This window comes from Danio aesculapii, chromosome 22 (genome assembly GCF_903798145.1).
Source record: "Danio aesculapii chromosome 22, fDanAes4.1, whole genome shotgun sequence".
Taxonomy (NCBI): Eukaryota; Metazoa; Chordata; class Actinopteri; order Cypriniformes; family Danionidae; genus Danio; species Danio aesculapii.
Genome location: NC_079456.1, coordinates 33186680 through 33208050, shown reverse-complemented (window position 1 = coordinate 33208050; position 21371 = coordinate 33186680). Strand labels below are relative to the sequence as shown.

Here is a 21371-nt window from a genome sequence, read left to right as displayed (position 1 = left end):
AGCATGTCTTGAAGTGATCACAAAAGAGGTTGTTTAACTCTATTTGTTGCTCTATCCATTATGCCTCAAAGCTATACAATTTCATAATTCATTTCGCTCTGCAAAAGAAGCACAACCACCACCTGGACTAAGGCATTTGTTTTTATTTAATCTCTCCTTAATCATGTGTTAAGTGTTTTTTGGAATCTCCAGTTACATTAAATTCAATCCCAGCACTTAGCTATAATATCTGAGCCGGCAGCGTCCAACAGAAAGACAAAGCATAATGCATTTGGCAGGCCCCTGAAATTTTTTAAAACCATAATATTAATACACGAGTAAACACCTGATTACACACAAAGAGGGTATAAAGGTTTACATTAAAAGCTTATGTCTTAAGCAAGCTGTATACAACGTGACCATCTCTATGTCAAATTCCAAGCGCATTCTTTTCTGGTCGTAAATACCTTGAAATCGTATAACACACTGACCATCCAGTCTTTTTTGGGTAGGCGAGGCTGATTGTACATTATTTGTTAAATAAAGCAAAATAATTATGTGTCTGATTGGCCTCATCCGTAACAGGCTTCTCCCTCAAATAATGCACTATTAAGGGGTATAGGGGTGATTTCACATACAACCCTTGATTTAGAGATCTGCACGGGATTGAAATTTTAATCCCGCTCCCGCCAGGTTTTATACCACACCCGACCACTCCCTTTGTTCACTCGCTGCCCAACCCGTCTCGTTTTCTACCCGACCCGACCGTTCCCACTAAATTTAGATCTGGTTTTCAAAATCTCAAGTTAAAATTGGACACTACCAAAAGAGAGAGATAACAGATAAAAGTGTAGGTTTTGCAAGGATTGTATAGGCTAAATGTCAGTTTAGTTAGCCCCTTTGTGATGAGACATGAGTGGCACATGATGTGCGGAGTTTGTGGCTGGTGAGGTTCTTTCAAAGTCATATTTTCAAACAGATCCACTCAATATATTTGCCAACGACTGATTGTGTTTCATATTTCATATCAGCATTATTTCGGTACATGTAGCAGGTACAAACTGGGCCATGGAAGAATGTATAGCGATTAAATAGGCCTCCCAAAACACCCAGCTGGATGTTACAGAGTTCGATCAGCCTATTACAAGCAACACACACACACACACCACTGTGTTTCTCTCGGGAGCACTGTATAGTTGGTCCGCCCGCTCTCATTCAGATTACAGCAGAGTTCCTGACCGCTACCGCGTTTTATTCTGAAATGTATTCCCGCATCCAAGAAAACTGGTCAGGTCCCACGGCTCCTGTGAAACAGCTGTGGGAATGCAGACCTCTACCTTGATTAGCATGTTCAGGTGTATTTGATTAGGATTTTGGAGCTAAAATCTGCAGAGACACCGACCTTCCAGGATCAGTGTTTCCCACCCCTGTCCTAAACCTTGTTCAAAACCTTAAGAACCCCATCCTAAATTCAATTCAATTCATTTTTATTTTTTCTTTACAATGTAGATTGTGTCAAAGCAGCTTTACATAGAAGTTCTAGTAAACTGAAACTGTGTCATCCAAATTTCAGAGATAAAGTTCAGTTGGTAACACTTTATTTTGATGGTCCATTTGAGTATTAGTAGACTGTCTGCTTAATATCTGTTGACACTGCTGCTAAACAAACATATAACTGACTATAAGACACTTTGCAAGTACATGACAACTTACCCTAACCCCAACCTATCAGTCTTCTTATAATCTATTGAGAATTAGTTGGCATGTACATGCAATGTAACTTAAATTCAACAAACGGACCATCAAAATAAAGTGTGACTATTCAGTTCAGTTCAGTTCTGTGTGGTTTAATTTTCAATGCTAAAAGTCCAAACTCTGAAGAGCAAATCCATCTACAACTCCCAAACCTAGCAAGCCAGTGGAGACAGTGGCATGGAACAACACTTTACCAATTGACGAAAGTGAAGGGAAAAAATCCTAAAGAAAAAAACAGGCTAAGTTGGGCCTAAAATCTAAGCCATGGCCCCAGAGTAACACTTGAGGTTCTACTTGCACAACAAGAGAGATGAGTTGCTAGCAATGATCCTAAAGGCCACAGACTCTAGTCTTACTTACAAGCGTAACTCTTGATGTTAGGGCAGTGAATATTAATCCCTATTTCTAGCCCTTACCAGCCGCCCATTTCACTAATCTCTAACTTTACTCACATCCAAATCATGGCTCTTTTGTAATACCTCAGGTTCTACTGGCTCAACTTGATATTTCTTGTTTACCAGCAAAACTCTTAAGGCCAGTGTAGTTAAGCTCACCTGCAAAGCCCCCAATAGCTAGACTTTGTTACATTTGCCCTCAGGAAAAGTACCCAAAAATGAAAACTAACACTGAATTTACTTACCCTCAAGCTCAGTGTATATGACTCTCTTGTGTCAGACGCAGACAGTCTCATTGTATGTCTGATATTTGTCTTTATTTGTCTCTATTAAACCGGGAACATTCCAAACACGAAGGAGTTTTAATTAGTACAGTTTTAATCATTTATTTTACACAATGTGTATGATTATTACAAAGTAAACTTACATAGATAAATATATAACACATCTTATGAAGATCAATGTGTTTTTATAGCAAAAATATTTACATTTATTAAATTATAAACTCAAATCACTGACCTCTGGTGGCTGCTGAATGCACATTTCTTCTTGGTTGATCTCTGACTCTAGACTATATTTCGACTCAATACACTGACATTAGATACAGTAATATACTGCATAACATTATACAGGCACGCCAAGCCAACTAGTTTTCTTCTTCATTGTCGGTGTCCGTGGTAAATAAACAGTATTTTAATTCCAGATTATGTGTCTGAATGTCGTGTGAAGTGGAAAGGCGGCTTATGAAAATTCACAAATTTCAACTTCTCTGTCAAATGTGTTGTAGCAATCAATGGGTACGTCTACGGAAACCTGCCAGACCTCAGCATGTGCATGGGCAATAAGATCCACTGGCACCTGTTTGGCATGGGGAACGAGGTGGACATCCATTCAGCTTTCTTCCATGGGCAGATCCTGACAGACAAGCGACAGCATGTCGACACCGTCAGTCTGTTTCCAGCTACTTTTGTCAATGTAGAGATGGTGGCGGACAATCCCGGCCAGTGGCTCCTCAGCTGTCAAGTCAATGATCATCTGGAAGGTACCGTAAGGCCAGATATGAGTGTAAGTTCTGCTTTGTTATAATTGCAATAAATACATTTCTCCCTACTTGTAGCCGGCATGCAAGCGTTTTTTGAGATTAAGAAGTGCTTCCCGAACGTGCATAAACCCAGACCATTCGGGGAAGTGAGACAGTATTACATTGCTGCTGAAGAAATCATTTGGGATTATGGGCCGACAGAGATTAACCAGTACACGATGAAAAAACTCGTCGATGACATGTAAGAATATTATTAACACTCTACTTTTTTTGGAAATAGGCTCATTTTACAGCTCACCTACAATTGAAGTCAGAATTATTAGCCCCCCTTTAATTTTTTTTTCTTTTTTTTTTTATATTTCCCAAATAATGTTTAACAGAGCAAGGAAATTTTCACAGTATGTCTGATAATATTTTTTCTTCTGGAGAAAGTCTCATTTGTTTTATTTTGGCTAGAATAAAAGCAGTTTTTAATTTTTTTAAAGGCATTTTAAGGTCAAAATTATTAGCCCCTTTAAGCTATATTTTTTAGATAGTCTACAGAACAAACCATCGGTACACAATAACTTGCCTAATTACCCTAACCTACCTAGTTAACCTAATTAACCTAGTTAAGCTTTTGAATGTCACTTTAAGTTGTATAGAAGTGTCTTGAAAAAATATCTAGTCAAATATTATTTACTGTCATCATGATAAAGATTAAATAAATCAGTTATTAGAAATGAGTTATTAAAACTATTATGTTTAGAAATGTGTTGAAGAAATCGTCTCTCCGTTAAACAGAAATTGGGGAAAAAATAAACAGGGGGGCTAATAATTCTGACTTCAACTGTCCAGTTAAACTGTTGAGTTTTACCATTTTTGAATCCAGTAAATTGATCTTTGGGTCTAGCCTAGCCAAGATCATTGATTCGGGATAGTCCATTGGCATCTTGCTAAAAAAAAAAAAAAAAAATGAGTTTTGATAATTTTTCTATTCAAGCTTGACTTTTTGGAACAACCCAAAATCAAAAAAAGTTGGTACAGTATGGAAAACACAAACAAAAAAAAAGTAGTGATTTCCAAATTTACTTTTACTTATGTTTCATTGAAGACAATATGAACACAAAATATTTAATGTTTTTTTCTTTTCCTTTACTGTCATTCAGACCTGCAACATATTCCAAAAAAGTTTGGTCAGGAGTGTTTAGGAAGTGATTGTAATTATGATTTAGTATAAAAGCAGCATCCAAGCAAGGTCTAGTCCTTTAGGAACAAAGATGGGCCGAGGATCGCCAGTTTGCCAACAAATACATGAGAAAGTTATTGAAATGTTTAAAAACAATGTTCCTCAAAGAAAGAGAGGAAGACATTTGGATGTTTCACCTTCAACAGTGCAGAACATCATTAAAAGATTCAAGGAATCTGGAGGAATTTCAGTGTGTAAAGGACAAGGGCTGAACAACCGTGATCTCTGATCTCTCAGGTGGCACTGGTTCAAGAATCCTCATTCATCTATAAGCGATTTCACCACATGGGCTTAGGACTAGTGCTATAAACCTTTGTCAAGTGCCATAATACAGAGTTACATCCACAAATGCCAGTTAAAATTGTACTGTGTCAAAAGGAAGCCCTATGTTAACAGTGTCCAGAAGCGCAGGTCACTTTTCTGGGCTTGGAGGCATCTGGGATGGATCATCACACAGTGAAAATGTGTACTGTGGTCAGATGAATCAGTATTTTAGGTTTTTTTTGGGGGGGGGAATGGATGCTGTGTGCTTCGGACCAAAGAAGAAAAGGATCATCCAGACTGTTTCCAGCAACAAGTCCAAAAAACAGGGTTAGTTATGGTATGGGGTTGTGTCAGTGCTCCTGGCAATGCAAAACCACATTCTGCACACATTACAAAGTCCTGTCGTGGAGGAAGCAGATACAGGTACTTGACTGGCCTGCCTGCAGACTCAACCTGTCTCCAACAGAGAATGTGTGGTGCATTTTGAAGCGTAAAATGCGACAACGAAGACCTTGTACTGTTGCCCAACTTAAGACTTGTTTACACCTGAAACACTTCATCACTTGGTGTCTTCAGTCCCTAAACGTCTTTTAAGTGTTGTGAAAAGGAAAAGCAACATTACAAAGTGGTAAACTCTTACGGTTCCAACTAAAATTGTATAAGTTTATATGTGAAAAAAAAGAAACAATATAAATCATGAGGAACACATGAAATAATGTTTGTTGTATTCTCTGCAATGAAATACAAGTCAAAGTAAATGTAGAAATCAGTTACTATCTTCTTGGTGGTTACCTAACTAAGGACCATTTTCAGGTGCTGCATATCATTGCACTGTTGCAGCAAGATCCTAATAGTCTAATTTGATTCAATGATCTATGCTAAGCTAAGCTAAAAGTGCTCCCTTCGACCCGGAGATTGGCTGAATGGATTTAACACAGGTAAAAGGCAACTGTTTTACTCTAGGAGAGCTGTAAAATGAGCTTATTTCCAAAAAAAAAAAAAGTGCAGCGTTCCTCTAGGAGAGGAATCTTGAAATAAAAGGGAAAGTCATTATGGTGCTTCAATTTGTGTCTGTAAATTTCCACAGTGTGTCTGACACTTTCTTTGATAACCGCAATGACCGGATCGGGGGAAAATACAAGAAGGTTCAGTATGTGGAATACACTGATGACACATTCACCAAGCGCAAAGAGAAGACGCCTGAGGAGCAGCATCTGGGAATTCTAGGTAATTAAACAGTTTTTTCTACAATGCTGGCAGCTAGCTCTCTTCAACTTTCACAAGGTGTCCCACTAAAGCTAAGCACGTCTGGTCAGTACCTGGATGGGAAACCACATGAGAAAACTAGGTTGCTGTTGGAAGTGGTGTTAGTGAGACCAGCAAGGGGGTGCTCAACCTGCAGTCTGTGTGGGTCCTAAGTATAGTGAAGGGGACTCTATACTGCTCAGTGAGCACTGTCTTTTAGATAAGACTGAGGTCCCGACTCTATGTGGTTGCTAAAAATCCCAGGATGTCCTTCCAAAGAGTAGGGATTTAACCCCATGGCCAAATTTGCCCACTGGCCTTCCACCATCATGGCCTCCTAATCATCCCTATATCATAATTGGCTTCGTCACTCTGTCTACTCTCCACCAATCAGCTGGTGTGTGGTGTGCAGTCTGGTCCAATATAGCTGCCGCCACGTCATCCAGGTGGATGCTGGACACTGGTGGTGGATGAGGAGATTCCCCCCAAAAATGTGTAAAACGCTTTGAGTGTCTAGAAAAGCCCTATATAAATGTAAAGAATTATTATTATTACCATGCATTAAGGCAAAATTATACTTGATATGATATACTAAGGTTGAAAATACAATTTACTAGTGTTTACTTCAAATTTGCAGAAATACTGTTTACTTTACTGTTTACTTTACTGTAATACTTTACCACAAAATCTCTAAACCCTACAGTATAATACTAAACTGTATAAAAAATAAACTATGTTTCAATCCAAAGATGCGAATTAGATTTTATGCGCAAAACTGAAATATGACATAAAACATTCGTGAATAAAGCAGCGTTTCCTTCAAATGAGAAACAAAAGTGAACTAAATCATCGCTTCCTGTTATACTGGGGCAAATGTCAGCCAGAGAAGTGTAGTTTGATGCGTTGGGAGAAGCAACTGTGGTCTTTTTTCTCTGCTAATAAATAAATTACGCCTCAGAAAACGAGTTGTGTGCATAAGGTTTTTTATGTGCATTTTCATTCATTCGTTTTCTCTTCGGCTTAGTCCCTTTATTAATCTGGGGTCGCCACAGCGGAATGAACCGCCAACTTATCCTGCATATGTTTTACACAGCGGATGCCCTTTCAGCTGCAACTCAAGACTGGGAAACACCCATACACACTCACATTCACACACATACGCTACAGACAATTTTAGCTTATTCAATTCACCTATAGCACATGTCTTTGGATTGTGGGGTAAACCGGAGCCCGCGAAACCCACGAGAACACAGGGAGAACATGCAAACTCTACACAGAAATGCCAACTGATCCAGCCGAGGCTGAAACCAGCGATCTTCTTGCTGTGAGGCGACAGCACTACATACTGCGCTACCGCGTCGCCTATGTTCATTTTAGTGCAGTTAATTTATAAACTAATTTCGAGAGGATCTCGTGCTTATGATTGTTTTCAGCTGCTCCCGCATCAGCTTCTCCAATCAGATGATTCCTAACTCACTATAAATAACCAGAGTTTTCTTATCTCAATATCTTCGTCTTGAAGAATTCCCCCCTAACCACCCCTACTCCTCCTCCTTTCCAGATGGGCAACATGGCGACCCAGTGGTTAGCACTGTTGCCTCACAGCAAGAATGTCTCTGGTTAAAGTCCCTACTAAACCAGATGGCATTTCTGTGCGGAGTTTGCTCGTTCTCCCCATGCTTGCATGGGTCTTCCCCAGGTTCTCCGGTTTCCTCCCTCAGTCCATAAACACGCAACTTAAGTAAATTGAACATACCTAAATTTATACCATAGCCAAGCTCTTAGCGAGTACACCTCTCCTCAGCCATCCATATCTGTCATTAGCCAGAAAAAAGCCAGGGGAAGTTCATCGAGACCAGAGCTCAAACTCCTCTCTCGCCCTGCAAACGGGAGGGAGCCTAGGCCTCGAGGATCTCATAAGCTCAGGGCTCTCTCCAGGGACAGCATGCCAAACAAGCTTTATTATCAATCATCAGCTGAGTGTGAACTCTTGAAATAATGTATGCGCATCTTGGCATTATTAACCATGTTGTATACAGTATTCCAAAAAAGCACATAAAATCAGGTGGATGGAAACTTAGCTATTGTTACTACTACATCATGAGCAAGTGCTGTGAGAATATTATTACAGAACAACACTGTTAAATTCATTGTTTTACATTTCTGTCAAAATTTTGATTGCACTAATGTTATTGAAAGTCTTTGGTTTGTATTTTAGGTCCTGTCATTAGAGCAGAGGAAGAGGACACGATTAAAGTGACATTTAGAAACAAAGCAAGCAGACCCTTCAGTATTCAGCCACATGGAGTGCAGTACAACATAGAAATGGATGGAACGCTCTACCACAATGTTCTGGAAGGTAATGAAAGAACTTTTATAGTGAACGGGACAAAATGACACCTGAAAAACTTCATCACTTGGTGTCTTCAGGGGAAGTCAGTAGTATCTGGATGCAGCCTTTATGATGCAAGCTGAGACTGCATATCTCAGTGATAAAATGTCAGATGCAATGTACTCAATGGAGCTAGAGACACCACGGTGAAGGGTAGAGTTAGGGATGGAGTTAGGTGAGTGCATCAAAAAACATTGCATGCCGCTCAGATTGCACTGCACCAGGTCTGCATCCAGACCCCTCTCGAAAAAGTTGGGACAGTATGTAAAACGCAAATAAAAATCTTTTGACCGGCCTGCATGCAGTCCCGAAATGTCACCAATAGAGAATCTGTTGCGCATTTTAAGGCGTAAAATGCGACAACGAAGACCCCGTACTGTTGCCCAGAGACAAAATGACACCTGAAACACTTCATCACTTGGTGTCTTCAGTCCCTAATCATCTTTTAAGTGTTTTGAAAGTGGTAAATGCTTTACTGCTCAGACTTTTTTTTAAATGTGTTACAAGAACCAAAATTGGAATACCTAAAAATAATAATAAATCACGAGGAACACATTAAATAGTGTTTGTTGTATTGTCTGCAATGAAATACAAGTCAAAGTAAATTTAGAAATCATTACTTTCTATTTTATTTGCTTTTTCCAGACTGTCCTAACACTTTCTAATCTGGGGTTGTATTTTAAAAATGTATGCATTTTATGAGAGACTTTTCTTTTCTGCAGAGACATACACTGACAAGAAGCTCCGAGAACTCAAGAAACAACCAAGTAAGAACCAATCTCACTGATAAACAGAAAGATCTGCAAAGTTTGATGGGTTCAATGACCCCAGATTGTCTAACTCATCTAATATGTTGTCTAAAATGGCTAATATTTAATCAAGGTTGGTGATCATTGGGCAAGGTGTATTTTGTAGCCCTGAATAATCACTGAATAATTTCTAAAAGTCCAAAAGTTCCCTTGCTGAATGATCAATCCCACTTGCATTTTAAAAAATGTGTGCACAACATGCCGTTTCCATCCAAGGTTTTTTTTATGCGCTATTGCAAAATGGGCCAAAATCAGGTGGATGGAAATGCAACTATTGAAGCAGAGTGTAAAAGGGTATGGAAATAATCCCCTAAGAAGAGCATGAGCGTAAACCACGAACACTGCTATTACTTAATAATAAAGCAAATGCTTGTTTGAAGTAAAAATCCTTAGTAATGCCAATTTGTTACATTTGTGGGAGCTTTGTTTGCATTTCACATACCCCTCGTTTTCAGTGTGGTCCCAAAACATCCATGGTTGATTGGTAATCTGGCAAAGAGAATTGAGACACCCCTAACTCTTCAGGGCTAAGGCGTAGAATTGGGATTGGGGGGATTCAGTCTTGGGATAAAATTCCTATGCCAATTACCAATGTTTAAAATCATGTCCCGCTCGTGATATTACTTAAAAAGATCATCAATATCTGCTGGAGAGTCAATGCTGTATGATCTCCATGTCCTTCAGGAGTGATTGAGCCCCTTCCTGCCGCAATGGTTCGTCCCGACACCACCTACAAATATGAGTGGGTGGTCCCAAAAGATGGAGGACCCACGGAAAAAGACCCTGACTGCCTCACCTACTTATACTACTCAGCGGTAGATCCCATTCGGGACACCAACTCAGGGCTGGTTGGACCTCTTCTGATCTGCAAGCCAAAAACTCTCAAATCGGGAAAGCAGGTGAGAGGAGTGGACGCCTTTCAGAATTTTTACATTTTGTAATACTGTTTGATGATATTTTTCGGTAGTTAGTAGCACATTGTGATTTCTGAGACTCCACATGGCCCAGGCTATATTACTGAACAACATTGCGTAACATTTATTTCCAATCCCAGAAAAACGTGGATAAAGAATTTCACCTTCTCGCAACTGTTTTCGATGAAAACCTAAGCTGGTATTTGGATGACAACATCAACAGATATGCAAAACAGCCCAAATCTGTGAATAAAGAGGATGCAGACTTTCAAGAGTCCAATAAAATGCACTGTGAGAATAAACACTGCTCGATAATACATTTCTGTTCTACATAAACCAAATTTACTGCCTTTTTACTCAAACAGTATGTGCTCTTCGTTCACAGCGCTCAATGGATACATGTATGGAAATCTTAAAGGCTTGAACATGTGTAAAGGTGATAAGGTGTCTTGGCATCTGTCTGGACTAGGATCCGAGACAGACATCCATGGACTTTACTTTGAAGGCAACAGGTTCCTCTACAAAGAAACCCGGAGGGACATCATCAATGTGTTTCCTCATATCTCTCACACCGTCATTATGGAGCCCGACAGCATGGGTACATGTTCTTCCTTTGTTCAAGATCAAAGAAATTATTTTGAGTTACTTTGCCCCATTCAAATCTATCTGGTGTATCTAAAAGTATACAGGTTCACCACAATTTACTCCATTTATGGTTTTAAACAAGACAAATCTTGCATCTTAGATGAATGTCAAAGCATTGCACATACTACTCTGATGATAATGTGGCGTCTACAGGACAGTTTGAGGTGAACTGTAAAACTACGGATCATTATCATGGAGGCATGAGGGCCAACTACACCGTGGAGAAGTGCCGCTTCTGGAACCGTCAGTCTGAGACGATGCTACACCAGAAGAAGTATTACATCGCTGCAGTTGAGATGGACTGGGACTATTCGCCCACTCGTACGTGGGAGGATAAAATGCACAATGGTCTGAAAGAAAGGTATTCAAATCTCCTTTACCAGAACTCACAAATACTATCTGAAGACCCTACTACAAATCCTGTTTGAGATATTGAAGAACATCAGTGGTGTTTAGCTTCATTTACACACCAAGTGTCTATACCAGGGGCCCCCCAAAAATTGTAGCTTTTTGCATTGTCCAAAAAATATGCATGATTATATCTAATACAAGTTCTAAACCAACATTTGTTTCGATCAATTCAGCCCAGGCAATGAGTTCCTCAAGAAAGAAGGGAAATTTATTGGCTCCAAATATAAGAAGGTGCTGTACAAAGAGTACACCGACGAAACCTTCACCAAACTCAAGGAGAGGACCGCCGATATGGAGCACTTGGGAATAATGGGTAGATATCCACAGAGCGTTCTGTGTATTATTGGTTGACTCATAGTTTGGTTTAAGCCTTTGTAAACCTTTAAAGTATGCTCAGCCGTGGTATTTCTCATTTCAGGACCCATGATTCATGGTAAAGTAGGTGAAAAAGTAAAGATTGTGTTCAAGAACATGGCTAGGAGACCGTACTCCATACACGCCCATGGGGTCAAAACTGACAGTCCTCAAGTTGCCCTGACACGTCCAGGTAAAGGACAAGATAGATCGATATCTGTTTAATAAACAAACCAAAGGTCATATAAGGCTAAAGGAATGTGTTTCTCATCAAGGTGAAACCCAGACCTACACCTGGTACTTGCCGAAGAACTCTGGGCCGACCGAGGAGCAGGAGGAGTGCAGTGTTGGAGCATATTACTCCACTGTAGATGTTATCAAGGTACCCTTCTCACCAGTCAAACAAGTTGGCATCTTATGGAGCCAGATCATTCTCAAAAATGATGCATTTACAAAATTAAATTCATACATTTTAGAAAATCATAAAACAATTAGTTTTCGAAAATAAATTTGTAAAAACACAAATCCAATTCCTAAATTAAAAACACAATTCATAATGACATTTGTCTTCTACAGAAGTCCTCATTACAAACAATTGTCATCCAAATAAGGGTTTAGACCAGAGGTAGGGAACCTATGGTTAGGGAGCCACATGTGGCTCGTTGACCAAAAATATGTGGCTCTCCCTTCGATAATATTTTAAAGTTTAAAAAGTTAAAACTGTTATAAAAAAATCTGTTTCCTATTGAAAATACAATTACAATTACCTTTTTACTGTATTTTTTTACAGCAAAATGAATAAGAATAAAAGGACATTTCAACTTGAATCGCGACACCCAATGGCTCTTTAAAAAAACGCATTTGCCAAAAAAAATTAGAAATGGCTCTTTGCTGAAAAATGGTTCCCGACCCCTGGTTTAGACATTCATTTAGTTACAGTGGGGGAAATAAGTACTGAACACGTCACCTTTTTTCTCAGAAAACATATTTCTAAAGGTGTCGTTGACTTGAAAAGTTCACTGGATGTTTGTAAAAACCAAAGAAATTCATATATGTAAAGGAAACAAATTTAATTAGTTTACAAATGAAGTTCTGTATAATAAAATGAAATGACGCAGGGAAAAAGTCTTGAACACATGAAGAAAGAGAGGTGTAAAAAGACATGGAAAGCCCAGACAGCAGCTGAAATCTCTCAGTAGTTCTTCAGCAACCCTCTGCCCTTCCTCCGTGTAAATTAATATCAGCTGCTTCAGTCCAACATCTACATTAGCAGGAGGATGAAGATGAATCCAGGGTGGACATTTCAGCAAGACAATGAGCCAAAACACAGCCAAGGAAACTCTCAAATGCTTTCAGAGAAAGAAAATCAAGCTGTAAAGTGGCCCGGCCAATCACCTGACCTAAATCGAGTAGAAAATGCAAGATAAAGCTCAGATTTGATAGACGAGACCCACAGAACCATCAGGATTTTGACACTATAGAAATATTCTCAGGAAAAACATAACATGTTTAATACTTCCCCACTGTAATATCTAATAACCAACCCAATGTGCTAAAAAAAGAATTGGTTTTGTAACAGTATGATTTTCCTCTGGTACAGGACATGTACAGTGGTTTGGTCGGGCCACTGGTCATCTGTAAGAAGAGTTTGGCTCGTACACTGGGGCTGAAGAAGGAGGTCGAGGAGTTTGCTCTGCTCTTCATGGTCTTTGATGAGAATGAATCTTGGTATCTGGAGGAGAACATCAAAACTCACGTTAAAAACCCTCCCAAAGCACTGACGGAGGACCAGCAGTTTATTGAAAGCAACAAGATGCATGGTGAGTTCAATGTGCTCTGGTTTGCGAGTCACTGGTTCTAGTCCTCACCAAGCCAGCCAACGTTTCTGTGGGGAGTTTGCACGTACTCCACATGATCACGTAGGTTTCCCCTGGGTTCTCCGGTTTCCTCCCACCGTCCAAAAACATGCAACTTAAGTTAATTGACTAATCCAAATCGGCACCATAGACATGCTCCTAGTAAGTACTTACCTCTTAAGAGCAATCACTGCAATCTTCTGTTCATTAGCAACTACAGCAGGGTAGTTCTGGAGATGTACCTGAGCTCAAACTCCCCTCTCGCCTTGCAAATGGGAGGGAGCCCCGGGCTCGACGATCTTATGAGGACAGCATGGGACAGCATGCAAAACAAGCTTTATAATCAATCATCAGCTGAGTGTGAATTGTGGACAATTTAGCTTACCCAATTCACCTATAGCGCATGTGTTTGGACTGTGAGGGAAACCAGAGCACCTGGAGGAAACCCACGCCAACACGGGGAGAACACACAGAAACACCAACTGACCCAGTTAAGACTCGAATCAGCGACCTTCTTGCTGTGAGGCAAATGTGCTACCCACTCCGTCATTAACTTTATTTGTTCTCAAGTTCCAGAACTTTCCATCGAGCGTTTAAGCATGACAATATAGTGCGAAGGATTAGCACTGACCCAGCGAACATGGAACATTCTCTGAACAATCCGTAACATTTCCGATAAGTTGTGTAAATGTTAGCATGTAACGTTATTAAAATAAGAGCTCAGGGCTCTCTCCCGGGACAGCATGCCAAACAAGCTATGTATAAATCATGAGCTAAGTGTGAATTCTTGAAATAAATAAAAAAGCAGCATTAATTCTCACCCTCTCGTGGTACATATGCACAGTGCGTACAGCCATATGGCTGCAGGTGCCACTGGTAAAGTATGCGATTTTGAATGCATCCTTAATTTTTTTAACATTGTAAGAACATTAAAAAAATAACGTTATGCCTATTTAACATAATGGGAACATTTAAGGAAAATTAAGGAGCCTTAAATTGTTAGTTAGGGCTATTTCTCTCCTGCACTGTGAAAAATTCTTGCTATTTTTAGCTGAATTCAAAGAACTTTTATAGTCATCTCGTCTCAACAAAAATGTTAAGCTAAACTTTGTATGACAAAAAACAGTTTAAAAAACCTTATTAACTTATTATTATTAGTTAAAGTATCATAAAAACTTGTGTTTTCATGACTTTTTGTCATATCATTTCTTACAGTGCAGAGAAAAATGTTTAATTTAATTTAAAACCTCATTTCATCAGCAAAAATAATTATCATTCACCAAAAGATAGTGTGTAAAAGGGCATTAAGTCTTGTGAAATTAAAATAATTAGATGTTAGAAACAGTATGTTAGTCTTAAGGATATCTAGTGTGCTTCAAAACACTGACCACATTTATGTTTAGAAGATATAAACATGGATGATTTCGTTTTTTTTATTGCCGTCACCTCATACTTCAGTTTCTCAACAAATCTTCTGACCAAATGCTCTGACATAATGCTCCGCCCCCTTCTTTTCATTGGTTGTTCATTTGATGCACTTGAGCTCAACCACTCTCACTGGCAGGGTTGCGATAAAACAAAACACCATTGGCTGCTTTTAATAAAAGGGAGGAGCTACTATATGCCCCGCCCCATTTCATGTTTCATTTCAGATTACATCAAGCATCAAATACAAAAAGCACATTTCAGAGCACTTCACAGGACCATTAAGAGTTGTTTGAGAAGAACCTGATGTGTGTTAGCAACTGAAGTTTCTTCATTTGTTTGCCACAGGAATCAATGGTTTAGTCTTTGGGAACCTGAAGGGCTTGAACATGAAGGTTGGAGATAAAGTGTACTGGTATCTGATGGGACTGGGAAATGAGGTGGACATACACACGGCACACTTCCACGGACACAGCTTCGACTATAAGGTAAACCATCACCCCTTTTCCCAAAAGTCAAAGCTTTGTCAATTCTGAAGCATGTACAGACATACAGAGAATTGAAACGGTTACTCTCTGACCCTACAAATATAAAAAAAACTACAAGAGGAATGTAAATACGCAATTTTATGTTATTTGTTTTATTTCGGCTAGAATAAAAGCAGTTTTTAATTGTTTAAAGCCATTTTAAGGTCAATATTATTAGCCCCCTTAAGCAATATTTGGTTTGGATTGTCTACAGAACAAACCGTCATTATAAAATGACTTGCCTAATTACCCTAATTAACCTAGTTAAGCCTTTAAATGTCACTTTAAGCTGAATTCTAAGAAAATCTTTTCTAGAAAATCTTCTCCGTTAATTCAGGAGGGCTAATAATCCAGACTTTAGCTGTATGTGTATGTTATCAGTGTGATGATGGTAGTTTTTTGTCTGCAGGTCAGCGGTACACACAGAGCAGACGTGTTTGATTTGGTCCCCGGGACGTTTCAGACAGTGACCATGCGTCCGCTGTATTCTGGCACATGGCTACTGCACTGTCATGTGACCGACCACATCCAGGCCGGCATGGAGACCACATACACTGTGCTGGAGAAAGACGGTGAGTTTAGCTGTCATGATTTTGACATTCAGGCGTTGATCACACCCAGTGCAGTTTTTTTGATGAGAGATAGCTACATCCACCTATTTTTATGCGCATTAAAAACACATGCGCATAACAGAGTTGGATAAACTTTCTATTCGGTAAGAAAAAATGCGGATAAACTACGATGGAAACACTTTTACCGAACAAATTCCAGTATGCGCATTAATAAAGGTCATGTGATTTTGTTATAAGAGATCATGTGATGATAAAATGTGTGTGAATGGACAAACCAGCAGGCTGAGCACACTGTAAACCGTCTGAAATGTTGTTTTGGTCATTCTAAAACGCCGGAACCGTTTCAGTATTGCACTGCACTGCATCAGTCTTGTCCAATCAAATAAAAGCAGAGGCAGGGTTTATGTTGAGGTGACAGCAGTGTTTGTGTTGTCAAGATGACTAAGACTTTTAAAGATGGAGGAAAGACTAGCGGTCGCTATTTCGAGTTATCCAGAGCTGTATGATGTCACAAGTCGTAAATATTATAATATTATTAAAATATCAACAGCAACACTCACACACAATACACAGCTAATTCAGTGGTTGCCTAGCGACATAAAAAGTGCAGCACACTTCTTTTTTTATGTCAACAAATAAAAGCAGTGCGGTGCGCCTCACTTTCTCAGATGAATAAATATGAATAAGCAGCAAATTATGAGTTTATTGAGCTAAAATTGTTAGTTAATGATTTGTTCATTTGGAGAATTGTCCCTTTAAATAGTGGGACTGAAAGTTTTACTTCCCTGTTATGCAAAGATCACATGTCAACTATTAAACTGAGGATATTTTACCAGCTACACAAACTGAATAATTCAATTTTCTTCTTTCTCCGTCTTTTTTAGGGAGGAAGAGGGGCTTCCTGGGCTTATTCGGGAGTGGTTAAAATCTGTGAAAGTGCTTGTCCATGAATTTCTTAAATAAACACTGTAAAAGAGCACAAGAGGTCAACATAAAGAAAATTGTCCTTAAAAAGTCACCCAATAAGAGGTGCAGCCTTGGTCTTAAAATATTAAATGTTGATAAATCAGTTTAGAGAAATTCAAGGCCCTTAAACAAGTTTTAACTCTTGTGCACTGTTCACATTGGCTAACCTTTTGTTATGTTCGGGATGAAAACATCTACTGAAATAAACTGCTGTAAAAATGCATCAGATCAATCTTTTTTTTTGCATTAATCTGTTTATCAACCTCAGTCCTGATCAAAACTACTAAATTTTTTTAGAAAATTACAGGATTTGAACTCTTTAATTGCCGAATTGATAAATGATCTGGTGACTGTGGAGGCCATTTGAGTACAGTCAACTCATTGTCATGTTCAAGAAACCAGTCTGAGATGATTCACGCTTTATGACGGTGTGTTCTCCTGCTGAAAGTAGCCATCAGAAGATGGGTACACTGTGGTCATAAAGGGATGGACATGGTCACAACAATACTCAGGTAGGCTGTGGCATTGACATGATGCTCAATTGGTACTAATGAGCCCAAAATGTGGCGAGTAATACCCCCCACAGCATTACACCACCACCACCAGCCTGAACCGCTGATATAAGGCAGGATGGATCCATGCTTTCATGTTGTTGACGCCAAATACTGACCCGACCATCCGAATGTGGCAGTTGAAATCGAGACTCATCAGACCAGGCAACGTTTCTCCAATCTTCTATTGTCCAGTTTTGGTGAGCCTGTGTGAATTGTAGCCTCAGTTTCCTGTTCTTAGCTGACAGGAGTGGCACCCGGTGTGGTCTTCTGCTGCTGTAGCCCATCTGCCTCAAGGTTGGACGTGTTGTGTGTTCAGAGATGCTCTTCTGCAGACCTCGGTTGTAGCGAGTGCTTATTTGAGCTACTGTTGCCGGTCACATTTCACCATTTATTAATACATTCAGCTGATCTTTGAGTCTTAGCATAGCTTAGCATAAATCATTGAATCTTAAGCTACAAATGAGATCGGTTTGTTATTCGAATTTAGAGATATTTGAAACAAAGAGAAATTAAGCAGCTGAAAGAAATCCTTGAGGCTTTTAGTCACTTTATATCGCCATGTAAAGGGAGTGAACACTGAAACATTAGCATGCTAGTTACATTTATGAAATTAGCAGCATGTGAATCTGGAAATATGAACAATAATCACATGCATGCAGGATTTCTAGTTTGTTTGAATGAGGACTGTCGACTGTGTAAGAAACTAGTTCATTTTATATAAATAATAGAAATGGTGGGATTGGCGCAGTGGATACCACGTTCACCTCACAGCAAGAAGGTAACTGGTTCGAGCCTCGGCTAGTTCAGTTGTCATTCCTGTGTGGAGTTTGCATGTTCTCCCCATGCTTGCGTGGGTTTCCTCTGGGTGCTCAAGTTTCCCCCACAAGTCCAAAGACATCCGGTATAGGTGAATTGGGTAAGCTAAATTGAACATATTGTGTGTGAATGAGTGTGTATGGATGTTTCCCAGGGATGGGTTGCAGCTGGAAGGACATCCGCTGCGTAAAAAACATATGCTGGATAAGTTGGCGGTTCATTCCGCTGTGGCGACCCCGGATTAATCAAAGGACTCAGCTGAAAAGAAAATGAATAAAAATAGCCTTTTTGTGCACAAGACCAGAGTAAAAGACAAAACATTTGATTTATTGGTTGTATTTATTTAGCTTCACAAGTGAAAGCATAACAAAGAATATTAGTTTGCTCCTCAAGCCTTACAATTAAATTAAATGTACACAAAAGAGAAGGTTTGAGAGATCGTCTGCACGCAAGAGGCTTTACCTGAATATAACTTAATAAAAAAGGACACGCTATAAAATGAATATTCAAATGAGCATTATGAGATATCTTCACACACATACAGTTGAAGTCAGAATTATTCACCCTCCTGTTTTCACATTTTCACTCTTATATTTTTACCCCAATTTCTGTTAAATGGAGAGATTTTCTCAACACGTTTCTAAACATAATAGTTCTAATAACGGATTTATTTTATCTTTGCCATGATGACAGTAAATAATATTTGACTAGAGATTCTTCAAGATACAAATTTCGAGAGGATCACGTGCTTATGATTGCTAGCGGCTGGATCTGCATTATCCAATTCTCAATGCACCAATCAGACGTCTCCTAAGCTACTACAAATACCCTGGGTTACGTACCACCGCTATCTTCGTTTTGAAGAATCCCCCCATCCACCCCTACTCCTCCTTCTTCCTAGATGAGTGACACGGTGGCCCAGTGCTTAGCACTGTTGCCTCACAGCAAGAATGTCTCTGGTTCTAGGCTTTACCAAACCAGCAGACATTTCTGTGCAGAGTTTGCATTTTCCCCCGTGCTCACGTGGGTTTCCCCCGGGTTCCCCGGTTTCCTCCCACCGTCCAAAAACATGCAACATAAGTTAATTGACTAATCCAAACCGGCACTATAGACATTCTCCTAGTAAATGGTTATCTCTCAAGAGCAATCACTGGCTGTTCATTGGTTATTACAGCGGGGGAGTTTTCGAGTTCTACCTGAGCTCAAACTCCCCTCTCGCCTTGCAACGGGAGGGAACCCCGGGCTCGAGGATCTTCTGAGCTCAGGGCTCTCTCCCGGGACAGCATGCCAAACAAGCTTATAATTAATCATCAGCTAAGTGTGAACTCTTGAAAGTGACATTTAAAGGCTTAACTAGGTTAATTAGGCGAGTTAGGGTAATTAGGCAACTCATTGTATAACAGTGGTTTGTTCTGTAGACCAACCAAAACAAATATTCCTTGAGACAGCTAATAATATTGACCTTGAAATGGTTTAAAACTATAAAAAAATTTGATTCTAGCTGAAATAAAACAAAACTTTCTCCAGAGGAAAATATATTGTAGGAAATACTATGAAAAATTCCTGAATCTGTTAAACATCATTCGGGAAATATTTAAAAAAAGAAAAAAAATTGCTCAGGAGAGCTCATAATTTTGCCCTCAACAACTGTAAACAAAATCCATATATCAATCACATACATATATATATATATATATATATATATATATATATATATATATATATATATATATATATATATATATATATATATAGTAGTCTTATTTATTCAGATTTATTTATAGTAAACGACTCGATGAAAGACTAACACAGTCCCAGTCATGATGCATTCACACGTGACTTCTGAGATGAACAAACCATTTTTTGGGCTTCAGCATTTAAGGCAGCAGGGGGACTGAAGACCCTCTTTAAAGCACACAGTTTTAGTGTTGATTCAATGATTGTCTGAAATGAATGTGATTTCACTGGCAGCATTCAAGCAGATGTGGCAAGAAAAAATGAGCAGTTCCATCATCCGGCAGCAAGTCCAGAAACTCTAATGGGGTCAGTTCCCTCGCTGCCACAATCAGAGTCTCTGTCAAAAAAGCAAAACAACAAAAAAGCAGAATTTACTTCAGGAAAACACAGCTATTTCATAAAAACAGATTGAAGGGGCCCTATTGTACATCTGGTGAAGTAAGGCGCAAGACATGTTTGGCGTGATTTCTTGCTATTTTCAGATCAGCACAACTGTCATTTTCCCGTTTTGCACCATGTTGTTTAAATAGCAAATCCATTTGCGCAACTCTGTCGACACATTGGTGTGTTGGTCTGAACAGGAGGTGTGTTAAGGCGCATTGTTGGCACGTTGCTATTTTGAGGAACTATAGACTGTGCCATTGACTAACTAAAAGCTGCTCTAATGTACAGCATTATACAAATATCTTTACAGATGAAAACAATTAAAGGACTAAAATGGTACAAACATTATTATTTTCTACATTAATATAAAAACCACTGCCTCCATGACTTCTTCACCTCGGGGGCTTTTTCAGTTTATTCATGACAATCTGCTTTTGTATAATGTTATTATTATTAGCAATATTATTTATTATATGCATATTTATATTTGTTTTAATAAGTTAAGATTTTAGATTTGGAGACCTCTGCATCACCATATGGGGTATAAGAACAGGACGTGTCTGGATATAACTCAGTTTACTGACCACACTTCGTTATTATTGTTCATTTATTCCTTTGCTGGAAATTAGAACTGAATTTAGAAATAGTTTTGAAGCAAATCTTTGTGCTTAACAAACTAAATTAAATATGTCGGGTAATGGATGTCTTCAGTGGAGTGAGTTTCCACCGTTTCCTTACTCCACCAAAGTAAAGGAGTAAAGTAAAGAGTAAAAGTAAAGTCAAGAGAAAGTAAAGAGGCCGAATGGAGGAGGCTCGTTCTTTATCCTCACGCTGCAGATGCTCTGTTTAACTGTTTTCTCCCTAGTAAAGCGTTCAGTTTTTACACTTACAAAGTCGCTAGGTAAATAGCGAATGCTCCATGGCGCGACACAACTGACTCTTAAAGGGATTGAGAGATGAGACTCTGATTGGTTATGCTCATTATGCTCAAAACACACTCATAACTCATTAAGAGAATAAGCACAACCCTGTTAGACCATGCGCCGCGGTGGATTTAGACACGCCCTTAATGCTTTTTGCGCCATGAGCTTTAGACTTTGT

The 21371-nt window shown here is 39.2% G+C and overlaps 2 protein-coding genes across 3 annotated transcripts in view; one reads left to right on the top strand and one right to left on the bottom strand.

The window, feature by feature from the left end:
* The window catches only part of cp (ceruloplasmin), a 31677-nt gene extending 14675 nt beyond the window's left edge, over window positions 1-17002 (top strand). The window contains exons 5-20 of the mRNA XM_056448010.1: window positions 2917-3171; window positions 3247-3412; window positions 5751-5890; window positions 8127-8267; window positions 9023-9067; window positions 9794-10008; window positions 10164-10314; window positions 10409-10621; window positions 10822-11029; window positions 11253-11392; window positions 11498-11626; window positions 11709-11815; window positions 13034-13253; window positions 15063-15202; window positions 15651-15813; window positions 16698-17002. Coding sequence (XP_056303985.1) covers window positions 2917-3171; window positions 3247-3412; window positions 5751-5890; window positions 8127-8267; window positions 9023-9067; window positions 9794-10008; window positions 10164-10314; window positions 10409-10621; window positions 10822-11029; window positions 11253-11392; window positions 11498-11626; window positions 11709-11815; window positions 13034-13253; window positions 15063-15202; window positions 15651-15813; window positions 16698-16738 — 2474 coding nt within the window. The 3' untranslated portion in view covers window positions 16739-17002. The remainder of the gene's footprint in view (window positions 1-2916; window positions 3172-3246; window positions 3413-5750; window positions 5891-8126; window positions 8268-9022; window positions 9068-9793; window positions 10009-10163; window positions 10315-10408; window positions 10622-10821; window positions 11030-11252; window positions 11393-11497; window positions 11627-11708; window positions 11816-13033; window positions 13254-15062; window positions 15203-15650; window positions 15814-16697) is intronic.
* Window positions 17003-19890: 2888 nt separating this feature from the next.
* The window catches only part of hps3 (HPS3 biogenesis of lysosomal organelles complex 2 subunit 1), a 39388-nt gene continuing 37907 nt past the window's right edge, over window positions 19891-21371 (bottom strand). For both annotated transcript variants that reach the window (XM_056447592.1, XM_056447593.1), the window contains one exon: window positions 19891-20223. In XM_056447592.1, the coding sequence (XP_056303567.1) occupies window positions 20111-20223 (113 nt within the window). In that variant the 3' untranslated portion in view covers window positions 19891-20110. The remainder of the gene's footprint in view (window positions 20224-21371) is intronic.